The sequence below is a fragment of the Lonchura striata genome, chromosome 2 (genome assembly GCF_050655825.1).
Source record: "Lonchura striata isolate lonStrDom1 chromosome 2, ASM5065582v1, whole genome shotgun sequence".
NCBI lineage: Eukaryota > Metazoa > Chordata > Aves > Passeriformes > Estrildidae > Lonchura > Lonchura striata.
This window is the reverse complement of record NC_140704.1, coordinates 7,794,371-7,819,473: the sequence shown is the minus strand read 5'-3', so window position 1 is coordinate 7,819,473 and position 25,103 is coordinate 7,794,371. Positions and strand designations below refer to the sequence as shown.

General features: G+C 41.0%; 1 protein-coding gene across 6 annotated transcripts in view; it reads right to left on the bottom strand.

The window, feature by feature from the left end:
- Window positions 1–25,103, bottom strand: part of DPP6 (dipeptidyl peptidase like 6) — a 548,806-nt gene that overhangs the window by 94,055 nt on the left and 429,648 nt on the right. For all 6 annotated transcript variants that reach the window (XM_031503790.3, XM_031503789.3, XM_021543891.4 and 3 more), the window contains exons 6-7: window positions 20,599–20,651; window positions 4,959–5,040 (exon numbers count right to left, since the gene is read on the bottom strand). In XM_031503790.3, the coding sequence (XP_031359650.1) occupies window positions 4,959–5,040; window positions 20,599–20,651 (135 nt within the window). The remainder of the gene's footprint in view (window positions 1–4,958; window positions 5,041–20,598; window positions 20,652–25,103) is intronic.

Below are 25,103 nucleotides of genomic sequence, written 5' to 3'. Positions count from 1 at the left end.
TAGTTCCAGATGTCATCACTTAACAAACTTTTTTTGCATCTAGATATCCTAGTTGGAAAGACATTGTACTATAGCATTAAGAAATTATAAGGGAGATGGGTAGGTCCTGGTCATGTGCAGTAGGATCTATCATTCAAATGTTTTATATATTAAAAAAATCCAACGGTTCACTTAATTGTATTGCACTTTTTAATATTTCTGATACTAAGCTGTTTACCAGCATCAGCATTCACTGTTTGAAGGCACTTGCAAACCCCTAAGATGGTAGATGCTGAAAGAATCACTCCATTTTTTTCCTGGCATTTGCATTCCCCTGAAATAGAGATTTCTTATTGCATCTTCTGCACCTGCTGTGAAATTTAACTTCTGTTACCTTAGAACCAATTATAAACTTGATTGCAGCACAATCTACAAGAGTAAGAGATAGTTCCTCCTCCAAAAAGAGTTGACATTGAAAAAGGCTTATTGCCTATGAAAGCAGGAAAAACCTGTTTTGATCCTTCTGTAGGGCTGCAGTAAATGCAAGGACATGCAAAACTTCCAGCAACCCCAGTCTGCTTTCTGTATGGTTTTGGTACTTAAAGAAACTCTGTAAACAGTAATAGACTGACTGGTCAGAAGAACCTTAAAATAAATGTTTCTTTTTGTAGAAGAAGAAATATTATGATCTATGAGAGAGATTTTTTAGAATTATAACTGCTGCCTCTAAAGTTGTGCAAAACTGCTTTTCCCCAGCATCTGGTGTGTCACCATTACCATTAGTATCTGTCAGGATGGTTACAGATTCTGATTTTGAAAAAGAAAAGAAAATAGCAGCACAACAGAAGTGCTTCTGCTTTTGATATTGGAGTTTAACAGCTCCTGTGAACTGTATTTAGTGCTGTCAGTGCAGACAAATATTCACTGCATTTTATTAGAGTAGGCCTCCTGCTTTCCTTTTCCCTTTTGGCAGCCCATGGATATTCCTAGCTTGTCCTTAATGCAAATACTTTGAACCTGGGTGTGCTCATTTGGGGATAACTTAGATAAAAGCCTCCTGAAAGTTTTGGGCTTATTGGATTCCACCTCAATTAAAGACCTGCACTGGTCAGTCTCTTACTCCTGAAATGCTCCCTGATTTTTTCTGTGCTGCCAAGAGAAACAGCAAAGGAAACCTCTTCACACTGCACTCACTTTTCTTGATAAATACAGGTCCAGGCTTGTCAGCCACAAAAGTTTCATGAAGCTGAGCTCAGGATCACAGGCACCATTAACCTTTTCTTAGATATTGTTGGGGCAAATGTTCCACAGGAACATTACATGAGCTCTCAGCATGTGGGCAGAGCCTTGGAACATAAGATGGAACATGATGAAACTGGTAAAATATTCCAATAAGATCAATTAACAGAAGGTTTTTACTTTTTGTGGCAAAATCACAAGTGGGTAGCTGTTGAGTCATAGATGGCATGATCAGAAAAAGAGAAGAAATCCAAAGAGTGAAGAAGGTCCTTGTGCAGATAAGCATGCCCAGAACAGGACAAAGGTACAGAATAACACTTTTTTTGCAGTCCTGTCAAGACACCCACAGCCTCACAGTGCTGGAAAATATCACACAAACTGAGGATAGTACAGTCTGTTCACTAAAAAACCACCAAGCACCATGCTGAAGACCAGTAGGATGATGAAATGGAATACTAAGTGTGGCTTTGGGCTGTCAGGTGCACCATGGAAAGGATGGATTTTTCCCATAGGCATTTTGCATAGTCATTTACACCCACAAATAGTGAATATATCACACAGCTATTCCGAGTTAACAGTGTTTTTCACTTATTCTGTAAAGGCATAAATGATGACTCATGCTGTAGGACAAATGAGAGGAATGAGCCCTTTATTAACAGGCAGATTTAGGGAATGTGCTCCCTCTTGCATTGAAATTAGTGGTTCTCTTTCTAATGACTCTGGAGTTCACACTGGTGAGGGCCCCATTCTTCCAACAGCTTTGTGAGACTTAATTTGTCAAGACTTTGGCTGAGATCAGAGAAAAGCTGAAGCATTTTTCTGAGATGCCAGAAGTGAGAGCTCTTTTGCATTCTGATCTTCTGACAGGTTTTCTCTGATCCAGTATCTGCCATTATTTAAATAGCTCAGTTGGCATGTGTGGCATTCTGCAGGCTAGTAAGAAGTCAAGAAACATGCTCTGAGGACTTAATCATCCAAAAATTGGCATATAATTTAATGAGAAAGGACAAAATAAAGAAAGATAAATAGAAATTTGCTCCTGGGAATATTCCACTATATTTTTAATTGCAAAGAATGCAGATCATTCAGGCTCCCTCTATTTCAGATTTGTTTCTTTTTTTGAATGATTAGACATGCAAGTGAGAAAGAGGTCAGGCTCAGCAACCCAAAAGTTCCCCTAGGAAGGATGAAATAGAAGCTACAAAAAGAATAAAAATTTTGGAACCAAGCCCTCTTACTCTCCTGCCCTGCCTTTCCTTTATGCTGCCAAAAAGGAACAAACTAGTAGATTTCAAGGGGAAAGCTTTTTTATTTCCTGAAAATTGGGGTATCTTCAAGGTGATGCCCTTGGCTCCCACCTTTCCTGGGAGGTGCAGGATGAAATTGGATGGAGCCCATGCCCAGGGGCTGCTGCTGTGACACTTGGGGTCTTCACTGCTGCTGCAGGACCCCCCAAACACCCCCAGGAACTCCTGGAACCACGGAGCTGACCTGTGGCTCCCAGCTGCTCCTTTCCCTCCCACTCAACAGATTTTCCCTCCTTCTCCTGCAACACAACTCAGTGTACATTTAGCAAACACATTCCCACTATCAAATTTTAATAGGCTTTAATTTTTCTCTGTCTTTGCATCTCCAAAGAAGGTGACATGAATTTCGCTGGCAATCATATTCTGAGTAACCCAATTAGTTCTGAAATACAGAACATGGTGTGTTTCTAGATCTCATTTATTATTCTTGTGGGGATTTTTTTTTTTTAATGTTAAAAGCTTCTTTTTTTCCTCTGGCAATTCCCTGCTGATTATTAGATATAAAAAGATTATATGGATGTATGTAAAAGCATTTTTATTTTATAAACTACAGCTGTAATTTTATTTCAAGGTAAATGACTGGCAAAGAAAAAGGCAAAAAAACAAAAATGTTAGCAGTATGAAAAAATAATGCTTAGACTACCAGTGAGTTGCTCCTCACCTACCCTGATTCCAAATGCAAGAACATAAAATAGAGCTCAATTATAGGCCAACAGTTTCACATATCTCAAAGTAAAAAAAGACAAAAAAAACAAAAGGAAGAAATAAGTGTGCAGAACAAATTCACTGCAGCAAGATTTTTCCAAGATTCATATGGAATTCAACAAACACAGGGATTTTTTAAAGCTACCATAGCATGTACTCCACAGAAGGAACATACATGAAACTTGATGTCTTTAAGACTTCTTAGGGCTTTGGGTTTTCACTATAAATTACTTAAAAAAATATGGTGGAAATTAGTACCACCCTCTTCAACATTAAGTTATAAATTTGGTTGTAGAGAAGACTTTTCTTCTCCTGGATTGTGCATACGCTCCTGTTGGAGATATAATTTGTCTCTTCTGGTATGAACATTTTTCTTGGCTTTGGTATAAGATTTCCTCAGATTTTCTTCCAAGGTGGGAATTGGGTGCAGCCCTTCAGCTTGGTAAAATGAGCATGGGTGTGAGCTGTGACCCTGGGGGCACACAGGTTCACAACAAAACTCTACAAAAGGAAGGGAGATTCACTTGTGGGGTGGAGAAGGTGAATAATGCCACTCAATATTAGACTTTAATTAGCAGATGGAATTGTTGTTACACGTCGTGAAGCTCTGCTAGACTTAAAATAGAGCTAGTGAGCAGTGAAGGAAAAAATGTTTTGGGTTTCTTTGCTGCCCTAAGGGTATTCCTACATGTGGGTCATGATCTGAGGTCAATGCCTCTCAAACACAATTTTCCTGATGGAGCAGACTTTCCTGTTCCTGTATCTCTTATGTTTTCTCCAACCTGATTTTCAGGCTTGCAATGATGACTCCTATTTCTGCTTTTTTTTTTTTTTTTTTTAAATCACAGAATTTAAAACAATCTAGTTAAGGACACAGACAAACCGTCCCCAAGAGAGGACTGGGACCAGGAGATATATGCCAGATTTTCTCTTATAATGAGATTTCAAAGCTCATTTCTTGGCATAAAGCTTCCATATAAAAAAAGATGTTGCCACTTTTTCATTTCTTGTAATGGTAGAAAGAGAATGTTTGGGATATAAAAAACTTCATATTGGATTTGCACCAGGAAATGAAGCCAGAGGATCTGGCCAGGAAATACATGCTCTGAAAAATGGGCACATTCAGGATGGCAGTGGCTGGGGGGTAAAATACTAAGGATTTTAAGATTTTTTGCAGTATGAATAGCTCCATGAAATATAATGAATCCCTGACAAGTGGTGTGGTTGTTTTTTTTTTAAGCAGCTCTGAAAACTTTCCAGGATCCACTTCTAATTCTGTCTATTTTGCAAACAACCACAGGGCAAATTCAGGGCAGCTCTGTTCTAGAGAGATGCATTCTCCAAACTGGGCTGATAATATTAACATATCCCCAGAGCCAAGTTTGCAAGTCTGAAGATGCCCTTGTGAAGCAATGAGATGCTAAATAAATCAAACTATTATCTCTATAATCTGTCCTGTGTCCAACACAGGGAGAAGCAGGTGCATCCTCTCAAAAAGCTTTCATAAAATGTTCTTTCTCTGCATTTTTAGACACGATTACTTAGCAGTGAACGGATATAGTTGGGAATTTTATAAATAAATTACATTATAGAACAATCATAAATAAATGCTAGAAGCTACCACACAGGCTTCAAGAAACTATTCAAAAAAGGAATTATTATTTCTTTACTTCCAAGCAATAGCAGCATGGTCTCTAAATGCATTTGCACACTTGTTTTTTCTCTTACCAGCTGTTGCCCTTTTGGACCCCAACCAGCATACTGAAGCTTTGCATTGCTGACCTCAGGGGGATACAAATTCTGGGGATCCCTGAAAAAAGAGAAAAATAAGATTTCAGCTTCAGAAATGTCCTTGTTTAAGCTGCTGCACACGTGTGCTTTGGAAATACAGCACAAACTTGTAAGATGCCTTTCATCCAGGTTTCAGTAGACTTATTACACAATAAGGTAAACACTAGCAAGTGTTGGTAAGATCAAACATTTAAGTGACAATTTCTTTTTCTTATTAATAAAAAGCTAAACATATTAGTTCCACTGCTGACTTGCCTAAGCCTTAAGAATTAGTTCAGGGATGGCAAAGAATGTAATTGTGTTTATCAACTCTGAAGATGCCCACAAAGGATAAACAATAATTATATCTTTAAATCCTACTGCCACAAGAAAAAGAAAATTTTGTCTTCTGCACCCATTGACTTTTTTTGCCTCATAAATTTCCTTTGAATATGATGACAGAAAAGATTAGCAACTGTATGACAACTGATATGAAGCCTGGCTTCCAAGACAAAATCTCAATAGTAACTCAAAATACCTATTTTTTTTTTTTTAGAAAACAAAAGCAAAATGCTTTTCTTGTTCTTTCATCCATTACCTTCATTTTGTAGCAGAACACAAGTGACACACAGCAAATGCAATATAGAAAAAGGAGGCTTTTTTGTTAAATGTCAAAGCAGCATAATGTCATTTTCTCCCAGCATAGATAGCATTGCCTTAACTGTATTTATACTCAGCTCAAATAATTACATTACATATTCTGAAGTCACATTGCAACAACCCTGTGTATCATAATACCCTACAAACAAGAACTCTAATAAAGCCTGTATAAAATGTGCCTCATTAGAAAATCTCAAACTGCTTGAAAAAGTAAGGGTATTATTATCACTGGTTACAGACAGGAATAACAAGGCAATTTGAGGCAAACATCACCAAAAACCAGAGAAAAGAGCCAAACCCTGCCTGGCCATTAAGCAAAAGGCCCTTCTTGCACAGTTTCCAGACCATGTTTTCCAAACAGAACAAAGCTGGATGCAATAATTCAGCATTAAGTGAATTCTCTTTGTTTCCTGGTGCAGTCCCCAGTTTCAGTCCTGGGCTGCTCATTCCCTCTGCACTGGGGCTGCTGGAGCAAGGACAAACACAGCAGCAAGGGGAATGCTCAGAACTGATTTTGTGCAAATGTAAAAAACTCTCATTTCCTCTGAGCTGTTCAAAGGCCAGCCAGAGTCAGGGCAGGCCCAAGGTGAGGACCCTGATGGTGGCCACAGGTCCTCCCTTCCATCACTGCTGCAGGTGGAAGCCTCACAGCAAAGCTGCCAACTTTGATGGAGATGGGATGAGCTGAGGATTTGCAGGGGCAGGAAGGGAATGTTGAGGCACTGACATTTCCAAGTCTGAGTGCACCACAAGGTGCCTGTAGGGAACGCTGAGCTCCAGGATGGTTTGGGTGAATGGAGACAAGAGATCTCTGCAGGCTGCTCTTGGGGTATCAGGTTTATTAGGGATGGAGAAAGGTCCTGCTTCGAGCTGCCAGACACAGCACGTGGCAAGGCCTGAGAGGATAGGGGAGGAGAGAGACAAGAAGATGCTCTAGGAGAGGGTGGAGGTCCTATGAGGGGGAAGATCCAAGAGGAGGGGAAGTTCCAAGAGAGCATCTGGCCCCTCAGAGTCCCCTTATCAGGGGGCTTCAAGGTGGGCTGGAACAAGGCTTGGACCAATGGGGTTACAGGCACTTGATGCTTCAGGGGAGGGATACAGGTGCAGGGTGAACAATACATTTTGCGGGTGAGATGGAACAGTCCACTTGACCCCTGGACCCATCCGTAGGCAGGGGCATTGTCTGGCTAACAGGGAGGACTGTTCTCATCCTGGCTGAATTATTTATGAATAATTATACTTATCCATCCTTCTCAACAGGTGCCCACATAGCTTTTGTTTCTACATGCCAAAATGTCATCCACAGCTGCTGCCTGTAGAGCAAAATTGTACCTTTTCTTATGCTTTTCACCTATAAGGTGTCTTTGTGAGCAGCCTACAGTTGTTTTTGTAAGTTATGGATAGGAGAACACATAATGCTCATACTGAGAGCAGCCACAAAATTCCCTTTCCTGCAGAAAGATGAGCCACACAACTTGTTCTGGCTTGTGTGTGTTAGCTACTTGAGTTTCCAGTCAGCTATGCCTGTTAGGAATCAATCTCTCTGGTCAGCTATCTTGATTACCTTAACAGAGTAACCTGGGAGGGAAGTAGAAAAAGAGAAAAACATTGAATCAAATCAAAACCTCTTTTGGGAGAAAAAATAGCACTTCACTATTTGCCAAACGAGCTATCTAGTTCTTGGGTTATTTTACCCATGGTGAGAAGAAGAGCAAGAAATTACAAATAGAGGGGGAAATACCATCCCCAAATAAAGAGATTATACAAATTGTAAGAATTTAAAGCTGTAAGGCTTCAGATAACACAGGTGGAGCTAAGGGACAGACATGCCAATTACAGCAAATAATTCAGACCAGAGCAGAGACTAGTCCTGTCAGTTCTGCTCACTGCATCATCTTTTAGAAGAGGGAAACTCTAGCAGAATGAAAAATGCTCCATAAACCAGCTTTGGTAGTTGGTAAGGCAGAAAGAAAAGAACTGTGCTTCAGACAAAGAAAAAAAAAAACACCAAAAAAAAAAAAAAAAACCCACAGTAATCTTTTCATTCTTTGGTATAGCCAAGGAAAGACAGAATTGCATCTCCTGAATTCTTTTTTAAGTTGTTTCATACAGTTGGGAAGCTTCTTTTGTAGTAAAATCTTGTGTACATCCATCCTCGTGCTGTGAGCTATTCCCTGCAACCAGAGGCTATGAAAGTAGACCAAGATCCCAGTTTTCCCTCAGAAATGCCCCTAAGTGGTGGATATATTCAGCGAGGCATATTTTGGCTTGTTTCTCATCTTTTGAGGAGAATCTTCTTCCCTGAAGTAGCCACACTCAGTCACCCACCTGCAGCAAACTTCAGTCCCATGTGCAAGGGGGTTGAGAGGATTCTCCTGGCCAAGCCTGATCTCTTCAAGCTTCAGAGGAGTTACCTGGAGCTGGGCTGCACCAGCAGAGGCCAGGGGAACCTCCTGTGAGCTGTCAGCAAGCCCAAAGGTGGCATGAGAATGGAGCTCACTCACTTGTGAACCTCACTGTGAAAGACCAAATTCCCACACACGTGTTTGGGCTCATTTGGTGCATGGTCCATGGTGGAATATGCATGGGCTCCTTCTCTGGAAGCCCCAGGCAACCCATTCCAAACCCATTGTCAAAGACTCACAGATACAAATCCATTATCAAAGACTCATAGATACAAACCCATTATCAAAGACTCACAGACAGCTTTGGGTTGGAAAGGACCTTAAAGATCATCTCATTCCAAGCCCCCTGCCATGGGCAGGGATGCTTCCCACTGTACTAGGTTTCTTCAAGCCCCATCCAGCCTGGCCTTGAACACTTCCAGGGATAGGGTAGTCTCTGGGAAAATTGTGTCCTAACTAACTATAAGTTAACTTCTCTGGGCTATTTTATCAACTAGAGAGAGAAGGAGGAGGGAGAATTGTCTACACAGCTGCTCTGGGCAGGATGGCCACAACTCTGTGATGCTCTCTTTGAGAAACCTCTCAGTGATCCTTAAACTGAAAAACCCTTTTGGAGAGCATTTATCAACCACATGTCCAATTTTCTCATGCTATCCTGGACATTTAACTCTCCTTTGTTAAATTCCTGTAGAGGAGTCAGGGCAAATGCACTCCTGTATCCCAGGAGCACTCTTCTATTTTACAGTTGCATAAATGGGATCCCATGCCACCCAGCTTCTTCTGGGAAGTATATTCCTGTTAAGCTATAGTTCTCCACAGCTACATCCTTCCTTCTCCTCTAAAACAGCCTGCTTAAAAATTCCTCTGTACTTTTTTTCCCAAACCAATCAATATTAGGGGTCATCTCATCCTCTCCAAAGAGCCAGTGCTCCTAACAGACCCTCATAATTAGGGCTTGTTTGGATTTGAGCCTGCCCCTTGTGAGCTCATTTGTGCAGGATGCTGGCTTGGAAATGGGCAATTCTGAAGGCAGTCTGTACATGTCTGGCTCCTGGTTTAAATGAAGAAATAGGTTCACTACATCCTCACAATATTTTCACTATTTCTTCAGAAAAAATAACTTTAATCCTTATTTTCAGCCAAAGAAATGGCAAGGCCTTATTAAACTGTTGCCATTATTCCTTCCACTTTTAAAATGATTGATCTTATAGCTGAGAAAGAAGGGAATAATACATTTTAGACTAGACAAAAGATGGAGCAGTTGCTGCATAAACTCTTCCACATTAAAATGACATTGTCTGGACCAGAGGCTGTTAAATTGCTCCAGACACAGGAGTGACTTCAGCACCATGTTCAAAAAACATTACTGAAGTAATAAATTGAGAAATTTGCTCATTTAAGTGAAGATTTTTTGCCAGAAAGTCTCCCCTCAAAATTTCCAAACAATGAAAGTTCCTGAGTGCAAGCAGAGTGCTGACTGCCAAGTCATCTTTGCTTGCAACTGAGCTCAGAAAAAGTTGTAGAAAGAATCAAACTAATGAATCATGTTTTACATGTATTTGACTTTAAAAATTACTGTGATTAATGAGGAACTTGTTTGAAAGTATTTGTCCTGGTTTTCGCTGAAATTTTTATATCTTTGTGTTTCCTCTTCTGACATTTTCTCCTAAAGAAGGCAAATTTCCCTCAGAGACTTCGTGAACTGGTTCTCCTTCTGAGCATAAATATGATTAACTCTTCTATATAAAGTTCTTCAAAAGCAACTTAAAAATAGCCAGAAATTTTCCACTGTAATTCAGGGAGTGGCTCCCTTTGCTTCAAGAAGAATATTTTACAATGCTGGATTGAAAATGTCTGAAACTGATAAAAGCAGACAGATTCTGGAATATGGTATAAGCTGTTGCTCTAAGGTCTGTTTCCATAACTTAATTTTAATTTCAAATAGAGAACAACAGGATTGGTATGGAAATTATTTGAATATGCTGCCACTGTGAACAAAAATGCAACAATTTTCACCACAGGCTGCTCTGATGTGTCCATCCTCTAAAGAAATTATATAAACTATGTATATGTGTTTTACTGGGGAAAATTTGAACCTCCTCACTTCACTATGTCATCATTTTGGAAAACATTTACTGTGTAATCTGTATCCTAAATGCCAGTAGTTATAAAAGTTGTAGAAATAAAGACAGCTACAAAAACAGGTGGGGAAGGCAGAAATATCTCCTCTTGTTATCTTCATCAAGCCAGGACTGAATATTTTGAAAGACAACAGTCCTAAGGACATCAGCTCATTGTATTTTAAGCATTTTTTATAGTTAAGTATAAAAAACTATCTATCTAAACTATCTGTCTCAGAATCAGAACTCAATGTCTTCACATCTACCTCTAATAACATAAAATCAGACAGCAGCTAAGACAGATATCTTCCTTAGAAACAGGGAAAGAATATAGAGAATAAAATAAAAGAACAAATTCAGAAGGGCAATAAAAAACTGGAAACTTCTTAATATTGAAGGGTTTTTGATGCATGATGTGGAAAAAAAAAGAAAACTAGAGGAAATTTTCAAAAGCAAATAAAAGGATGTAAAACATACAGGTTAATTAATAAATCTACAAAGAAAAATAGATAAAGACATGGAGGAAGAGAGAAAGATTTCTAAGAGGCAGGAATGAATTTCCTTGAGTAGCACACATACAATTTTAATGAGTTGTTTTTAATGATTTGACACAATTAAATGACTTGTTTACTTCAAAATTCACCAAGGAAAAGAGAAGACAGGTACCATTAAGAAAATTTCTCCCCGGGAGATACAGAACCCTGCTGAGACTCACAGTGAGATAAAATAAAATATCACACAAATGGGAATAAAGTCTTGCCAGAACAGATAATCAAGAAATCATACTGTTAGAAGATGCAACTAAAAGAACCCTCCTGGAATTCTCATAAAAGTGCTTAATTAGATGGGAAAGGCTCTTCCATTCATCTAGGCTCATCCACTATTAAATATTTAATTCTCACTCACACACACACACACACACACACACACACACACACATTTTCCTTACAAAAGTGCTTTTTCAATTATCAAAAGTAGAATGTGATGAAAGCAATTTGAACTTATTAATTTTAACTGCAGATGCACATCAATTCATTCACCTGCTCTTAAAAATATCCGTGGTCACCAACCATTTTTTCCAAAATGAACAAATTCCTTGGATTTAGCGTATAAAAGTTAAAAGGAAGGGAGTCTAAAACATTTATCTCTAATTTGACAATTCTTTCAGATTCAGGCCAACAATATGAGCCCAGAGGTTATTTTTTAATATGTACTGCCTGTGTCTGTAACCCCCCATGAATATAATATTTGGTTCTGAGCCTTCAAAACCTTGCACTTTACTAGTATCACCTTAAAATCATAGAATCATAGAATGGTTTGGATTGGAGAGGATTTTAAACATAAGTTCATTCCAGTCCCCCTGCCATGGACAATGACACAAAAATCAATCTCTTGTCAGAAAAGGAGCCACCAACTTCCACTGGTAATGGTATAAAATGATGACACAGGCCTGACCTTCTAGTCTAAGAAAAAAGATTTAAAAGTGCATCAGAGACTGGTACAGAGCCCTGGGTTGCAGTGAAGCAGCTGCAAAACATTGATCAAAAACTGCATTTCCCCGAGTAAGCAAACAGTGGAAATGGACCTTGGATACTGGCAACATGACTTTAAAAATGACGGCATTTTCATGTTTCTCATGTGACCCTTCTAAATCAGAGAAGACAGAGTGAATTTTTACTGTATTTTTAAATGGAACTTTTGTTACTGGAGTAATATTTTGTCTCCTAAAGAGACAATGAGAGGCGATAGCACTCAGGTGATAAATGCAACCACTTAAAAGCAATTTTCTCTTACTCATGTAATTTTCTTTTACTCTGTAGATCTTTCTCAGACAGCTCTGACCTCAGCACTGTGCAAGACATGAGGTAAACCCTGGATTTACCAGGGTTTCATTAGTATTTATCTACAACAGAGACATGAAAAAAATGAAAATTTAAATATTTGAATGATGTAAAGAAGACTAATCAGAATTGCAGCTAACCAAAAATCAGCTATTCAAAATATGGGGGGAAAAATGCAGGTTGAAGAGAAACAGCTTGATAAGCACTGAGATTTTTAAGAATGAACTGGGAAGATCTGGATGAGCCTGGCTTGAATGTCAATCTGCAGGAATGGATGTTTGTGATGAAACCTGAGCATTTTCCATCCAGCTGACCTTGTCTGACTTTCAAACCCTAATAAAAATATGGCACCGTGCTGGGATGCCTGCAGAGAGCAATATGGGATTATTAGTACACAAAATGAGCTACAGAAATGATTTCCTAGCACCAGAGACAGCAGCAGTGCCTCGTTACAGCGAGACTTCACTGGCTGCTGGGTCACACTTCTAATTGGGCAAGACATTGATTCCTGGGCTTGTGCTAAAATAATTTAACAGCCTGTGCTGTTTCAAACCAATCCAGAATGACTCAGTATTCTCTGTTTTCTTTTTGAAAACTAAGTCCTTGAGCAAATCTTATTTCTTCTCATGTCAGGAGACCTTGGAGGCTTGTGTGGAGGTTCTCAGGCAGTGAAACACCTTCCTAAACCACATCTCCCCAGAGACTGTGTCATTGTCACTTAAAATTAACATTTATTTGTGCTGTTATTTCCATTTTTTTAATCACCAGTGATGTGAACACTTTTAGATACCATCACAACTGGCCTGGTTTTCAGGTATGATTTGAAAGTGTGTGGCAAAATACTCTCCTTATTCAGAGGACAAAACCAGCACTCTAGCTCTGCACTTCTGCCCCATAACAGAGATGCAGAAACATGAAGTACCCACACAAGAGGGAATACTTTAATTTAGAGGGGGTTTAACATCTGTCCTCAGGGCTCTGCATGTGGAAGGTCCCTTCATCCCTCTTATCTCCTTCTCACTTGTGAGATGGGAAAGCAACCTTTTCTATTCCAGTCTTATCTCCTCAAATTCCTAGTGGAGCACTCAGTAAATGTGAGGGTAAGGGGTGAAGAGGCATCAATCAGGGCTGGAGTGACACAGTCTGGGCTATCAGCCAGGTATTTTCCACCTTTGCCATAAAGAGACTTTCTCAGTGGTCACTGTGCCAAGGAAAATTCTGGCTGTAGCATCCATTTTCAACCCAGAGGTCCCCTCTTGCTATCCAAAATATTCCCATACCCTTGTTCTCCATATGTTTTGAGCTCCACAGGGGTTCAGGATGCCCATTTTGAGATAACAAGGCATTTTTAGACTACTAAATTTGGTTAATGATTACCTGTGGAGGGGTCACAGCACCAAGCAGAAAGGACAACAGGGAGCCCCAGGACACTGCTGGGGTGCAGAAGAGCTGTGGCATGGATTTGCTACATATTTCTCAGAGGTGGGGCACTGTACAGTCCTCAGTGGCTGGCACAGGACCCTATATAGCTCTCACCATATGACCTGAGCCCAGGACCCATTAAACCCCACAACAGTGAGGAAATGCCCATAATCTTGCAGGTTTGGGTCCTCAAAACTGACTTTTTTTTTTTTTTTCACATGTCCACAAACAAATTGAGTCCACTTTTTGTAGGATGCACATTCTTTGGGCTGTGTAGTTAAAAAACAGTGCACTGAGATTTTAATGGGCTGAAAGTTTATGACCTAACCACAGCAAGGAATAATCCAGGCTCACCCTGCAGGGTGGCTCTGCAATCCCACAGCAGTAGAGCAAAAACAGCTCCCTGGGGAAACCTGTGTTTCCTCTTTGTATCCTCATGGAAACTCCATCCAGGACCTTGAACATTAGGGCAAAAATGCAAACAACAATTCCTGATTCCCACTGTGAAAATCCACCTACGATTTTATTCCTGGGAAGGTGATGCACGGAAGCAGCAGTTGTGTAGGCTGTAGTTGGTGCTATGCAGCAGCACTTTATAAATTCTCTTTCATCCACCTTTGTTTCCCTTTTCTGTCAAAACTCTGTACTAACTCAGCCTTACTGAGTATGAAAGAGGAGGAATACCCATGCCAAGGAGCTGATTTTTGGGGCTGACATAAGAGACTGTGGTTTGGAGTCTGACCACAGCCTGGGGTCAGAGGGGGTTCATTCATCCTGAGGCATGAAAACATTTCCAACTGCAGACATGTTTGTCACCAGTAAAGCACATTTTATGCACTATTTAGACTTTAATTGGAACCCTGCCTCCATCTCAGAGGGCGCTGTCTCAAAAAATCAGAATGGGAGAGTTTGCTTTGAACCTTTTTTCCATTTTTTTTTCTTTTTTGATGAGCCATAAGCTATTGACCTTTTCTGTAACATAAGGAAGTTGGCTGCTGGGCTTTTCTCTGCTAAAGTGCTAACATTTATGTCTAACTATTAATTACCCAAGGTGTTTTTTTTTTTTTTTTTTTTTTAGGCATTACTCTAATTCTTAATATCAAATCCTCCCCTCAGGGGACCATTCCTTATTATTATCACTACACATGGTTTCTAAGCAGTCCACCCACATCACAACTGATTCAGGAAGAAAGAAGTGTGTGGTAGGAATTGCTTTGCCTACACAAGAAAGGAACATTTCACATTAATAAAAAAAAAAATGCTGTGCAGTGACCAGCCTGGTGAGCAAGTAGCAAATCCCCTGGGGAAATGATGTGGTGTTGAGCTGCTGAAGTGGATTTCCTCCCACCAGCACAGCCAAGAGTCCTTCCTGAACTGCCTTCCAGGCTGAGCTGCTTTCAAGCACAGCTTGGAGCTGAGTGATGCTCAAATAGCAGCTTTGCTTAATGAAATGCTGGTTCTTTCTTTTCAAAGAGGCCCAAAATGTATTCACAGGCAGTAAGCTGGTATGTGATTTAACCACTATTCCAGTGATTTACAGAGTGTTTAATAAAGAAGATTATAAAAAGCAAGAAGCCAAACAGCTCCACCAGGGCTTGAGCCAAATGCCATCAAACTCAGATGAAAAATTCCTGTCCATATCAGAGGATGTAAGGTCAAGCTCCACGATCAAGCTACCAAATGTAACCATTCCAAGTTTTCTGTTGTCAAAATGCAACTGAAAAAACATCTGACATCATGAGGATGTTATTTATAGTCTGACATAAAAGCCACCACACTATGCAGAAGTGCCTTAATTAACTATATAAGTTATCTCAAAATGTGATAAAATCTATAGAATGATAATTGTTAGAGAGGGAGGAGAGAGAAGGAGTAGAAATAGCAAGTTCTTCATGAACAGCAGAATAGATTTTTGTACTTATTTAACAAATTTCACATTTTCATTTGGTTTTACCTACCTTTTCATAAAGATTTTATTTCAACCTCTACAGATCATTCTTGGGGGAAAATATTCATCTGCTCTAAGTAAAATTTAATTAGCTGAAAACAGGTTTTATTAAATACTGTACTTTTTCCTCCTAAAACAAAATGTGGGCACTAGTACAAGTTTATAAATGTTAGAGTGAAATTGTGCAGCAGTCTGTACAACAATTATCACATTTTGCCTCCATTGGGTAGGTACAATTTCTCTTCTTGCTTTGCAGATGGGGACACTGAGGCACAGAATGTTTTTAGTGCTAAAGAGATGATGTTTAACAGATGGAAATAGAGCAGACTTGATCAAATGGGCAGGTTTCTGAAGTAAATTCAGTTCCCTGAAGTTTTTTTATCTATGATTTTAAATAATGAATCACAATTTCTTTTTACTGTTAACATGGAAATGGGAACATGTGCCAGGGTAAACTTCTTGGCTTTCAAAATATACAATGGGATACATACAAAACTGATTAAGTTTTTGCTAATTAACTTTAAAGTCTATTTCTTTCCTGCCAGTGGTTTGTGGGGGAAAAAAAAAATAAAAAAGGAAGTAGGAAGAACAGTGAGAGCTCTGCACAGAGATCTATAGACAGCACTTTGAAAATTTACTCACAGTGAAGCACCAGCTCAGTTCCTCTCCCTGTTATCACTTCTGTGGATCTCCAGCACGTTTTGTGCACTCACTCCACTCCTGGAACTTCTCTTGAAGTTACTGGGGCTCAGCATGGGGCACTCGTGCAGGATTTTACAGACCTGTGAAACCCTGGCAGTGCAGGCAGGAAAAGCTGAACTCAGCTCCAGGAGCTCTCCTGCTTGTGCTTGCCATGTTCCTCTGAGTGCAACACATGAATCCAGCAAGAAATACAGATTCTGCTTAGGAGTGACTGTGCACAACTCCCTCCTTCTCAAATGCAAAATCAGTGAGCAGTGGGAATAACTGCTGATTTTTTCCCTGATCCTGGTAAGAACATTTGGAAGCTCCCACTGACATGTCCCAGCTGGATGTGCTAAGAGCTCCTACAAGGGGTCAGCATTAATCCCTGACACTTGGCTGTGTCTAGAGGGAAATTCAGTTCATGCAGAACTGGGTGGGTGCTGGGAGATCTGAAAAAACATTTTATGCTGGGCTTTATTTGGGGGAATGCAAAGACGACTGTAAAAAAATGTAACATTTCTGCTGGCCACAGCAAAAGATTAAAAAAGATTAAATATCCCCTTGGATATCCTATCCAAAATTAGCTCTTGCTTAGGACCTGCAATGCCCGATCACACCAGTGGTCCTGTATCACACACTGGTGTGAAAACACTTTAATGCTGGTGAGGGAAATCCTGCAACTGGGTTTGGGAAACATTCTGCTCAGTCCCAGCCTGACCAAAAAAAACTCTGAAGTAATTTTTTCCCCCTTATTTCAGTGAAATGACTGTGAATGACTAAGATAATTCATATTGGACCCACAAAAGAAGAAAACAATTTTCAGTGCCTAGTTTTTGTAAGTAGGTGTTACAGTGAGCTCATGAGCACTCTATTTCCCCTTCCCTGGGACGCTGTGACTCTGATCAGGATAACCCTGGACCCCTCCTTCCTGCCAGGGAAGCCCACCCTGTCCAAAGTCTATACAGACCCCTGACATTTCCTGTTCGTGCTCTTTTGCCCTGTTCTCCACATGGATATCACAGAATAAAGAGAGCTGAACCAACATATATCAGGGTAAGAGCCTCTTTTGGAAATCTTTGCCATCTCCTGATATTCCTCCCCTCACAACCTAGGACCTCTGAGCTAGCCTGATATTCAGGGGGCTGTGCAAGGAGGGGGAACGTCAAGTAGGTGGTCGCCTACATTTTTATTTTCCAAAACTAGGAAAAATAAAATTAGAAAATAATATTTTATGCATATGGTACTGGAGTTCCACATTTCCCCCGCAGCCTGCAGGAGAGCTCCCTGCTCCGCATCTGGACCTGCAGATGCTGTCCCAGCACCTATAAATTAAAAGCAGTTGACAACTGCAATGCTGCGAGTGCAAATGCGGGGATATGAGAAGAGCCTTGCAAAAATATTTATAACGGAGACAGCTGCAAGCGTTCTCGGCAGCGATATGTGGGAATCAGCCGAGAGGGGAGCAGAGGGGCAGGGCGGAGATGCTCAGCCGGGGATGGTTCCGCTAGATGGCAGCCGGCGCCAGCAGCGCGATTTTGGGTGAAAGCAGGAGAAATCGGAATGAACAAAAACCCCGCACACCCCCGGCCAGGAACAGGGAATGCAGATCTCAGCCCCTGTGCAAACCATCAGCCACTGAAAGCAGAAGGCAAATGAGTCAAACCAGTGGCTGCTTTTACCCCCAGTTTACCAAGAGGCTGTGAGAAAGCTGAAATCACAGAAGGGAGGTGCAAAATCTGTGTGATCTCTTTCTTCTGCCTCGGGCTTGTTTTAATTTTTTAATCAGATCCTCTGAGTCTGTGTCAGTGGTATCTATTAGTTGTCCTATACAGACCCAGCGTGAGGGGTTTGCTTTGGCGACATCTCTAGTGGAAAAATGTTGCAGTCCTGTGTAAAATACCATTTGGGAACATAGTTACTGATGACATTCCCAAATTGGTTTGTCAAACTTACTGAAAGCTTGAAATGAAATCTGCAAAACATTGGTATGAGCTCCTTTTGACTGGAGAGCATGCAGAACGTGGCAAAAATAATTAGAAAATTCCCTTTAAAAACCAATTTTATGCTGGCAGATTAATGGCATGTTATTTAAAAAGTGATGCCAGAGATTAGGTTAATTGGCTTCCTTATTAGTTAGCCTCAGCAGGGGAGTAGCAAGGGCACGAGTGGGTGTAAATCCGAAATTGCCTGGCCTGCCACATCATAGCTGAGGATGGGGAGCAGGATAGAGAGAGGGGACAGGGACACTGTCACAGCCAGTTTCCAGGAGTGATATCTGCTGGGCAGGAGGGACACTGTGCAGGGGACTGAGTTTGCTGCCCTGCAGTCACTGTCTCAGCCACTGAGCTGAGAGATGCCGAGGGCCACGGGCACACAGGAACAGGGGGGAGAGCTGTGCCTGCTTGCAGAAGAGGAAAAACTGAAAACAGTTTGTAAAGATGGCAAAGGGGTCGTTGCTCAGTGCAGAATTCTGTCCCTCCTGTTATTGACAGGTGGAGGACAAGGGTAGCTGCTTGTGGATGGCAAATTCAATCATCACCAAAGAAGCTGGAATGTCAAACTGAACTGAACCTTGTGCTGGGACAGTGGGCTGTGTCCTGCCCTCCACAACCCTCATCCACACATATCCATCACAGCAATATTCCTGTGTTAAATGGTAAATAGGTGATTTTCAGCAGATGTATTTCACCTCCTGTTGCATCACACTCCCTCTTCACCTCGTAGTCCTGTCCTCTTTGTTCATGTAACACCCTAAAATACACACAGAGCTCCACAGGAAGGACAAATGCCCATGTTCCATGGAAATGGCAATGTGCTGCCCTTTCCACCACTCACATGCACCATCATCACCTGGAAGGTCAATGAAATATCCACTGCACAATATAGTTTACAATGCCTAAAAGCCTAAACTCTATAAACCACACCTTCACCAACACGAGATTCAGTGATCCTTCCAGCCCTTCTTCAGCTCCTGGTATACCACCACCACATCATGCTGTGGGGACACCAATGCCTGACACACCTGTGTGCCCTCTGGTGTGCTCTCACTTTCCAGATTTGCCCTTTATGCTGGAAACTTCTCCTCTGACATATCCAACTCTTCAGTTTCCTGCACCACTGCCCAACCAAACACAGAGAGCAAGGGGAGCCACAGCTGGGAGGTAGAATTGGAGCTGAGGGGAATAAGGAGCTGGTTGTTAGGGACAAAGAAAGATCATCCAGTGTCAGAAAGCTTCTTGGACCACTGTATTGCTATTTTTGTAGCATTTCTAATACGTGTTATGCATGATACTTCTATTTTTTTCCACCTTTGTTTTGTCTGGAATAGAACTGCACTGTCAGTCAAGCCTTTTTTGCTCTTAGCCAGGTTTGCTGCAGACACAAAACTTATGTGCTCATGCTGTGTCTTCATCCTGTTGCTGAATGCTTTCAGCCCACAAGCTACTACTCAGATACATTGCCAGAGAGATGGAGTTCTCAAAAACTAAGCATATTGAGTAAATTCCCAGGAAAAACCCAGCCCAACCAACCAACCAACCTACCAAGCAACTGGCATAAAACAAAACATAACCAAACAAAACAAACTGAAACATACCAAAACAAAAACAAAACAAAACAAAAACAACCACACGCACACACACAAACACCCTACCCCCCCGACAAAAAAAAAAAAAAAAAAAAAAAGCAGAAAACAAAGAGCAGATTGTCAAAGGGAAGGGAAGAGACTGAAGAAGTCTGGAGTGTGTCACAGGGACACTACAGCTTTAACAGGGTTGATGGTGAGAAATCTCCTAATTTCCATGTTCCAACCATACTTTGAAACAAACTGCAACTAATCAAAGCCAAAGAATAAAGAATCAGAGAATGATTGAATGGTTTGTGTTGGAAAGGACCTTAAAATCACACAGTTCCACCCCCCCTGCCCTGGGCAGGGACACTTTTCACCAGACCAAGAGGCCCCAAGCCCCATCCAACCTTACTTTGAACACTCCCAGGGATGGGGCAGCCACGACTCCTCTGGGCATCCTGTACCACCAGGCTGCATAACACTCAGAGGAAAGAAATTATTCCAAATATTCAGTCTAAACCTGCCCTTTTTCAGTTCGAACCTTGTCCTAACACTCCATGCCCTTGTAGAAAGTCTCTCTCCAGGTCTCTTCAGGTCCCCTTCAGGCACTGAGAGGCTGCAATTTGGTCTCCCCAGAGCCTTCTCCTCTCCAGTGCTCTGCTGAGTGGCCAACCACGGCTCTCAGCCAGACACCAGCACATCTATATTCCAGACAAAACCCCTGAAATCTGGAATATGAAATTCATGTAGTCTGACTCTCTGGGGAAGCTGAGTACTTCTGTTTCCAGACTTCGTCATCTTTTGCACAGCACACAGCTCAGTGGATGCTGCAGCTGAAAGCCAGGCCACTGCAAAGGGCTGTCACAGGCAACCATTTGTCACAATACACATTGTTTTGCAGGATTCTTAATGGCTGGGCTTTTAAATGAAGACATTGAAAAATTGCTTACCCATGAGGTATTTTGCTGAGGACATAATATGCTGTATATGAATGCTGATACACCTGCAAAACAAAATTAAGAAAAAGACAACAACAAAAAAAAAGGAGATTAGTAACTGCCACCTGTGTTAATAGAGCTCTTTTTTTTTGCAAAAACAGTCTAGTATTTGTGGCTGAGAAGCTCTCCTAAACACTTCAAAACGTGTAGCAGAAAAGAACAATGCATTAATCCACTTAAAGCTGTTGTGTGTTTTCCATCCTGCACTTTGTGAGGGTGTTTGGCAGATCTCACACGCCCAGATGCTCGGTGTCGTTGCCATGGCTCCCAGGTCTTTGATTAAACTGGGGGCTCTGCAAAGGCTAAATATAGAACAGACATTAATGAGGACACCTTGGTCAGCTGGAGACATTCTCCATCATTATAACCAGACACAAGGCATGGGTTTTTTTTTTTTGTTTGTTTTTGGTTTTTTTTTTTTTTTTGCTTTATTTCCACATAAATAAAACAGGGAGCAGTGCTGGGTGATATCAGAGCCCCTGTCAGTCAGGAGATAAAACTATATTGAGTCAAGGCATAAAGTTGACCTCGTGTTTGTATGACCTGCTAAGTTGCATCTTCGTATCAGTCTGTGCTCTGTGGACCTTGGGGAGGAGCTGGGCAGCTTGCACAGCAGCTCATCTCACAGGGGACAGTTTATTACTTATTTTCTAAGCAGTAAATAATAACAGCAGAGTCAATGCCAGTGATTTAAGAGGTGGTGATTTTCCACTGGTGATAGCAGTCCCTTACAGTGATCAGGAGTCAGGACATCAGTGTGAAAGGTTTAAATATGAATAATTTTATACAGATTTATACAGGGTGTCACTTTTTGCAATTCTGTCATGTTACTATATGCAACTAAATAAATAAATCTCCTAGCAATTATTTCATTTGGCTTCTACTTAAATATTTAAACCATTTTTGCTGCCCAGCAGCTCTCAGAAAGCAACCTGTCCCAGAGAACAAAGGAGAAATTTCTTAACACTTTCTTCACCAAGCAAGCTGGATTGAAATTATTTTTTCCTAGGCTACTGTGTGTTTGCACAAGTATTTTTTTTAATGCTTATGCTAAAAAAAATGAGATGTCCTGGATGGAGCTGCCAGCCCCAGCAGGGGCCATGCCAAGCACATCAGTATCACAAGAAAGCACGACTCAGTCCCTGCCACTCTGGAGGGCAAACCTGCAGGGTGGTGTCTAGAACAGCTCTGCAGCTTCTGGGCTCAGTGAAGAGGCAGATAAACACAAAGCACACCAATAAACACAAGGCACATCATCCTGTAAATACCAAATCAAACTCTGTTACAATTTGAAACCAAACACTGAATCCTTACACTGCTGCATGAGCTCCCTGAAAAACAGACACGGAGGTGAAAGCAGTGGATTTCTACCTAAGAAATGCAGAAAGTGATGCTGGATTGATGTGACTTCCTTCCTGCTAATGCAATTCACTCCTTGCATTACAAGGACATCATGAGGTCACATCCCCAAATCCTATCTCCTTTCAGGCTTCAGATCCATGAGGACTCTTCACACGAGGTGATTCTCTGATGTGCTGGTATCAGGGAAGGTCTTAGAATGCAAGTGAATTCCTCACAAGCCAGCATTTATTTTAGTACAAGTGTCCTTTTTAGATCCACCTGTGTCAGATGATGTCAAATAAATTACCATTTTCTCATTCTCACTCAATCATACCAAAGAGCTCTTCAATCTTCTGATGCTGATACCTGAGACCTGGCTGATGCATGCAGCCTTAGAGTTTATTCCAGCTTTGATGAAGTCCTAAAACTGATACAATTCCTTAAAGAAAAAGCATTGGAAGACTGAATCTGCCTACAGATCTGAAAAAAACTGGTAATACATTGGTATTAAATACTGAGACATTTTTGTCTTCCAATATCCTGGCAGTGGGCTGGAGAAAATGATGTAGATGTATAAATTCTGATCTGAGGCTGGGATGATTGTTCATGGTTCTAAGCCATGCTGTGTTGTCAGATGACAGAGAAATAAGCCCACCAAAATAAGTATGAAGAGATGCCTTCAGTAGAAAATCAAAAAATGTGGCAGGCTGGAGGGAAAAGAGACAGCCAGGGGAGTTTAGAACAGGCCACCTGCTGATGTCCTTGTATGTGGCACAGAGTCCTACAGCCCTGCTGGAAAGTTCAGAGCTGTCTTAGAGGCATTAATGGAGACTGAGACAAAAAATTCTCTTTGCTGAGAGAGCTGAGGACTGAGGAAAACAAAAATTGCAGGACACTCAAAGAGCTCTTTTATTTTCTGAATGTCATGTGTCATCATCTTGGATCTTTGGCCAGACTCTAAAATATCTCACATCAGCTGGGCTATGGTATACAGACTTCAAAGGCTTGCAGCTGGCAGAGTTCACTCAGAGGAGCAAAATTTTCTCAGATAAATCCTTACAATGTGTAGGTTTGCTTATGTAAAAAAGTACTACTTGTATGAGCAAATATTTCAGAATCAGACATTTATTATTAGCATCACAGTTGTTAAGGACACAAGCACATGCATCTCAAAATCCCTCTCAGCCCAACTATTTCAAACCTATTTGGAAAATACTCTGCCAGCAATGGTACTAAGCAGACAAGAATCCAAGAGAAAAATCACTTTATATCTTTCTGAGAAATTAAATGGTAGCTTTCCTCTTAGATATGCAAATGAAATTAAGTTAACTGATATTTTTGAGAGAATGACTTTGCTTGCTTAATATTTCTACTAAATTTCTGCTGGGATCAAGATGAATTTGGCTGTTCACTTAGCAGTAGGAAAACCCCACAGAAGGGAAAAGTCCAGGGATGAGATGAGCATTTTTCCAAAATCCAAACTAAGCCTTAGTGAATGGAGAGTACTTAAAAGTCAGTGTTCATTCATCCTGTCTGCTGCTGAGGCCTGGCCAACAGAAATAGCTGTATAAACTCTGTGTTCCCCTTTTTTGTCAAAGGGTGTGGTAAAAGCCATTGGCTGATTTGATGCTCTCAGCCCTGGTTTTTAGCATTACAGCTCCTCTCAGCAGAGAGGCATATTTGGGGTAGCAGAATTTTGGCAATTGTTGTTCTCTGTAGACTCTGTGTGTCAAACCATCCCACCAACATGAGTCAGAACATGTTTGAAGGGCTCTGGGTATCACCACAATCAGGTCACAGAAGCTCCCATGCCAGCTGTCACCAACATGTGCTGTGAAAGTCATTATGACAAAACCATGGGGCCAGAAACACTCTCCCACTGGGCTTCTCATCCCAGGTCACAGCACAGATCTTATTTACTTTCAATCTAAATTATGCTCTGCAACACGTGCATGTTTACACTGAAATCACAAAGGGACTGAGAGACAGATCTATCTGTTCCACTGAAGTCTTGGGAAGGCAATTATCTCTCTAAAATTCAGAAGAATGCAGGGCTAATTATATGTGACAACACTTGTTGTGAAGCCACTGACCTCTTTTTATGCAACTAACAGAAGAAACCTGGACCTGGTCAGATGAGAACAGAAATGGAAACACTGCAGCACATGAAGCAGCAGAAAAGGACATGTGCATCTCAGGCCACCAAATTCCAAAGGAACAGGGAAACTGTGGTTCCAACAAGTTACAGAAACAAAATGGAATAAGGGATTTCTGTGCTCTGTCACTACAAAGTGTGGTGTGAATGGCAATATCTCCTTGGAAGCACTTGTTTTATTGCTGTAAGGATACAATTCCTTGTCCAGCAGGGCTTACTGAAAGGAAAACTATCTGATATTTAAGCATAGAGTGGATTTGGACTCATTTATTCATTACAACTCTTCATATACTTTAAATTAGAACCCACAGCTCTTGTTTTTGGCCCAGAGTAACTGCAGAAATATGTGACATATATCCAAGAAATTTATGAAATAGGTTTTCAGCACCTTATGGCTGGTATGAAAGATTGCACTACCTGCTGAGGGTTTATCTCAAGCATCAGAAAAAAAAGAAAGAGTTTAGTTTACACTTCCATCTCCTGTCTGTTGGTTTCTGTCTCACTTTGTGGGCTGATGCTAGGCCAGTATCAGCAATAATCAGCATTTAAGGTAGGCTTTCTTTAATGTTTGTATGACAAGGTGCTGAATCAATACAAAGAGGCACCTAATTTTAAGGAGGTTTACTAACAAAGAAAGGGGGGAAAAGCCCTTGGACAAAGGCTCCCCAAATCAGCCCCATCCACTCATCTTCCAGCAGGCTTTTGTACCAAAAGAGCTGATTTAGGGTCTTACCACCTGGTGTATAAAACAGTTCATGGATCTGAGATTAAGCCCAGGTGGACTGGCTGCTCATGATTGTTACTTACTTGATAAATACAGGAATAAAGCATGCTTTACATCCATTTTCTGAATGGCTCCATAGAGCCCCTGGCCCTTTGTACAGCAGTGTTATTTACATTAAAGAATTACCCAGAAAACTCACAAAAAAAAATCCCATAAAACTTAGAGCTCACAAGGGAC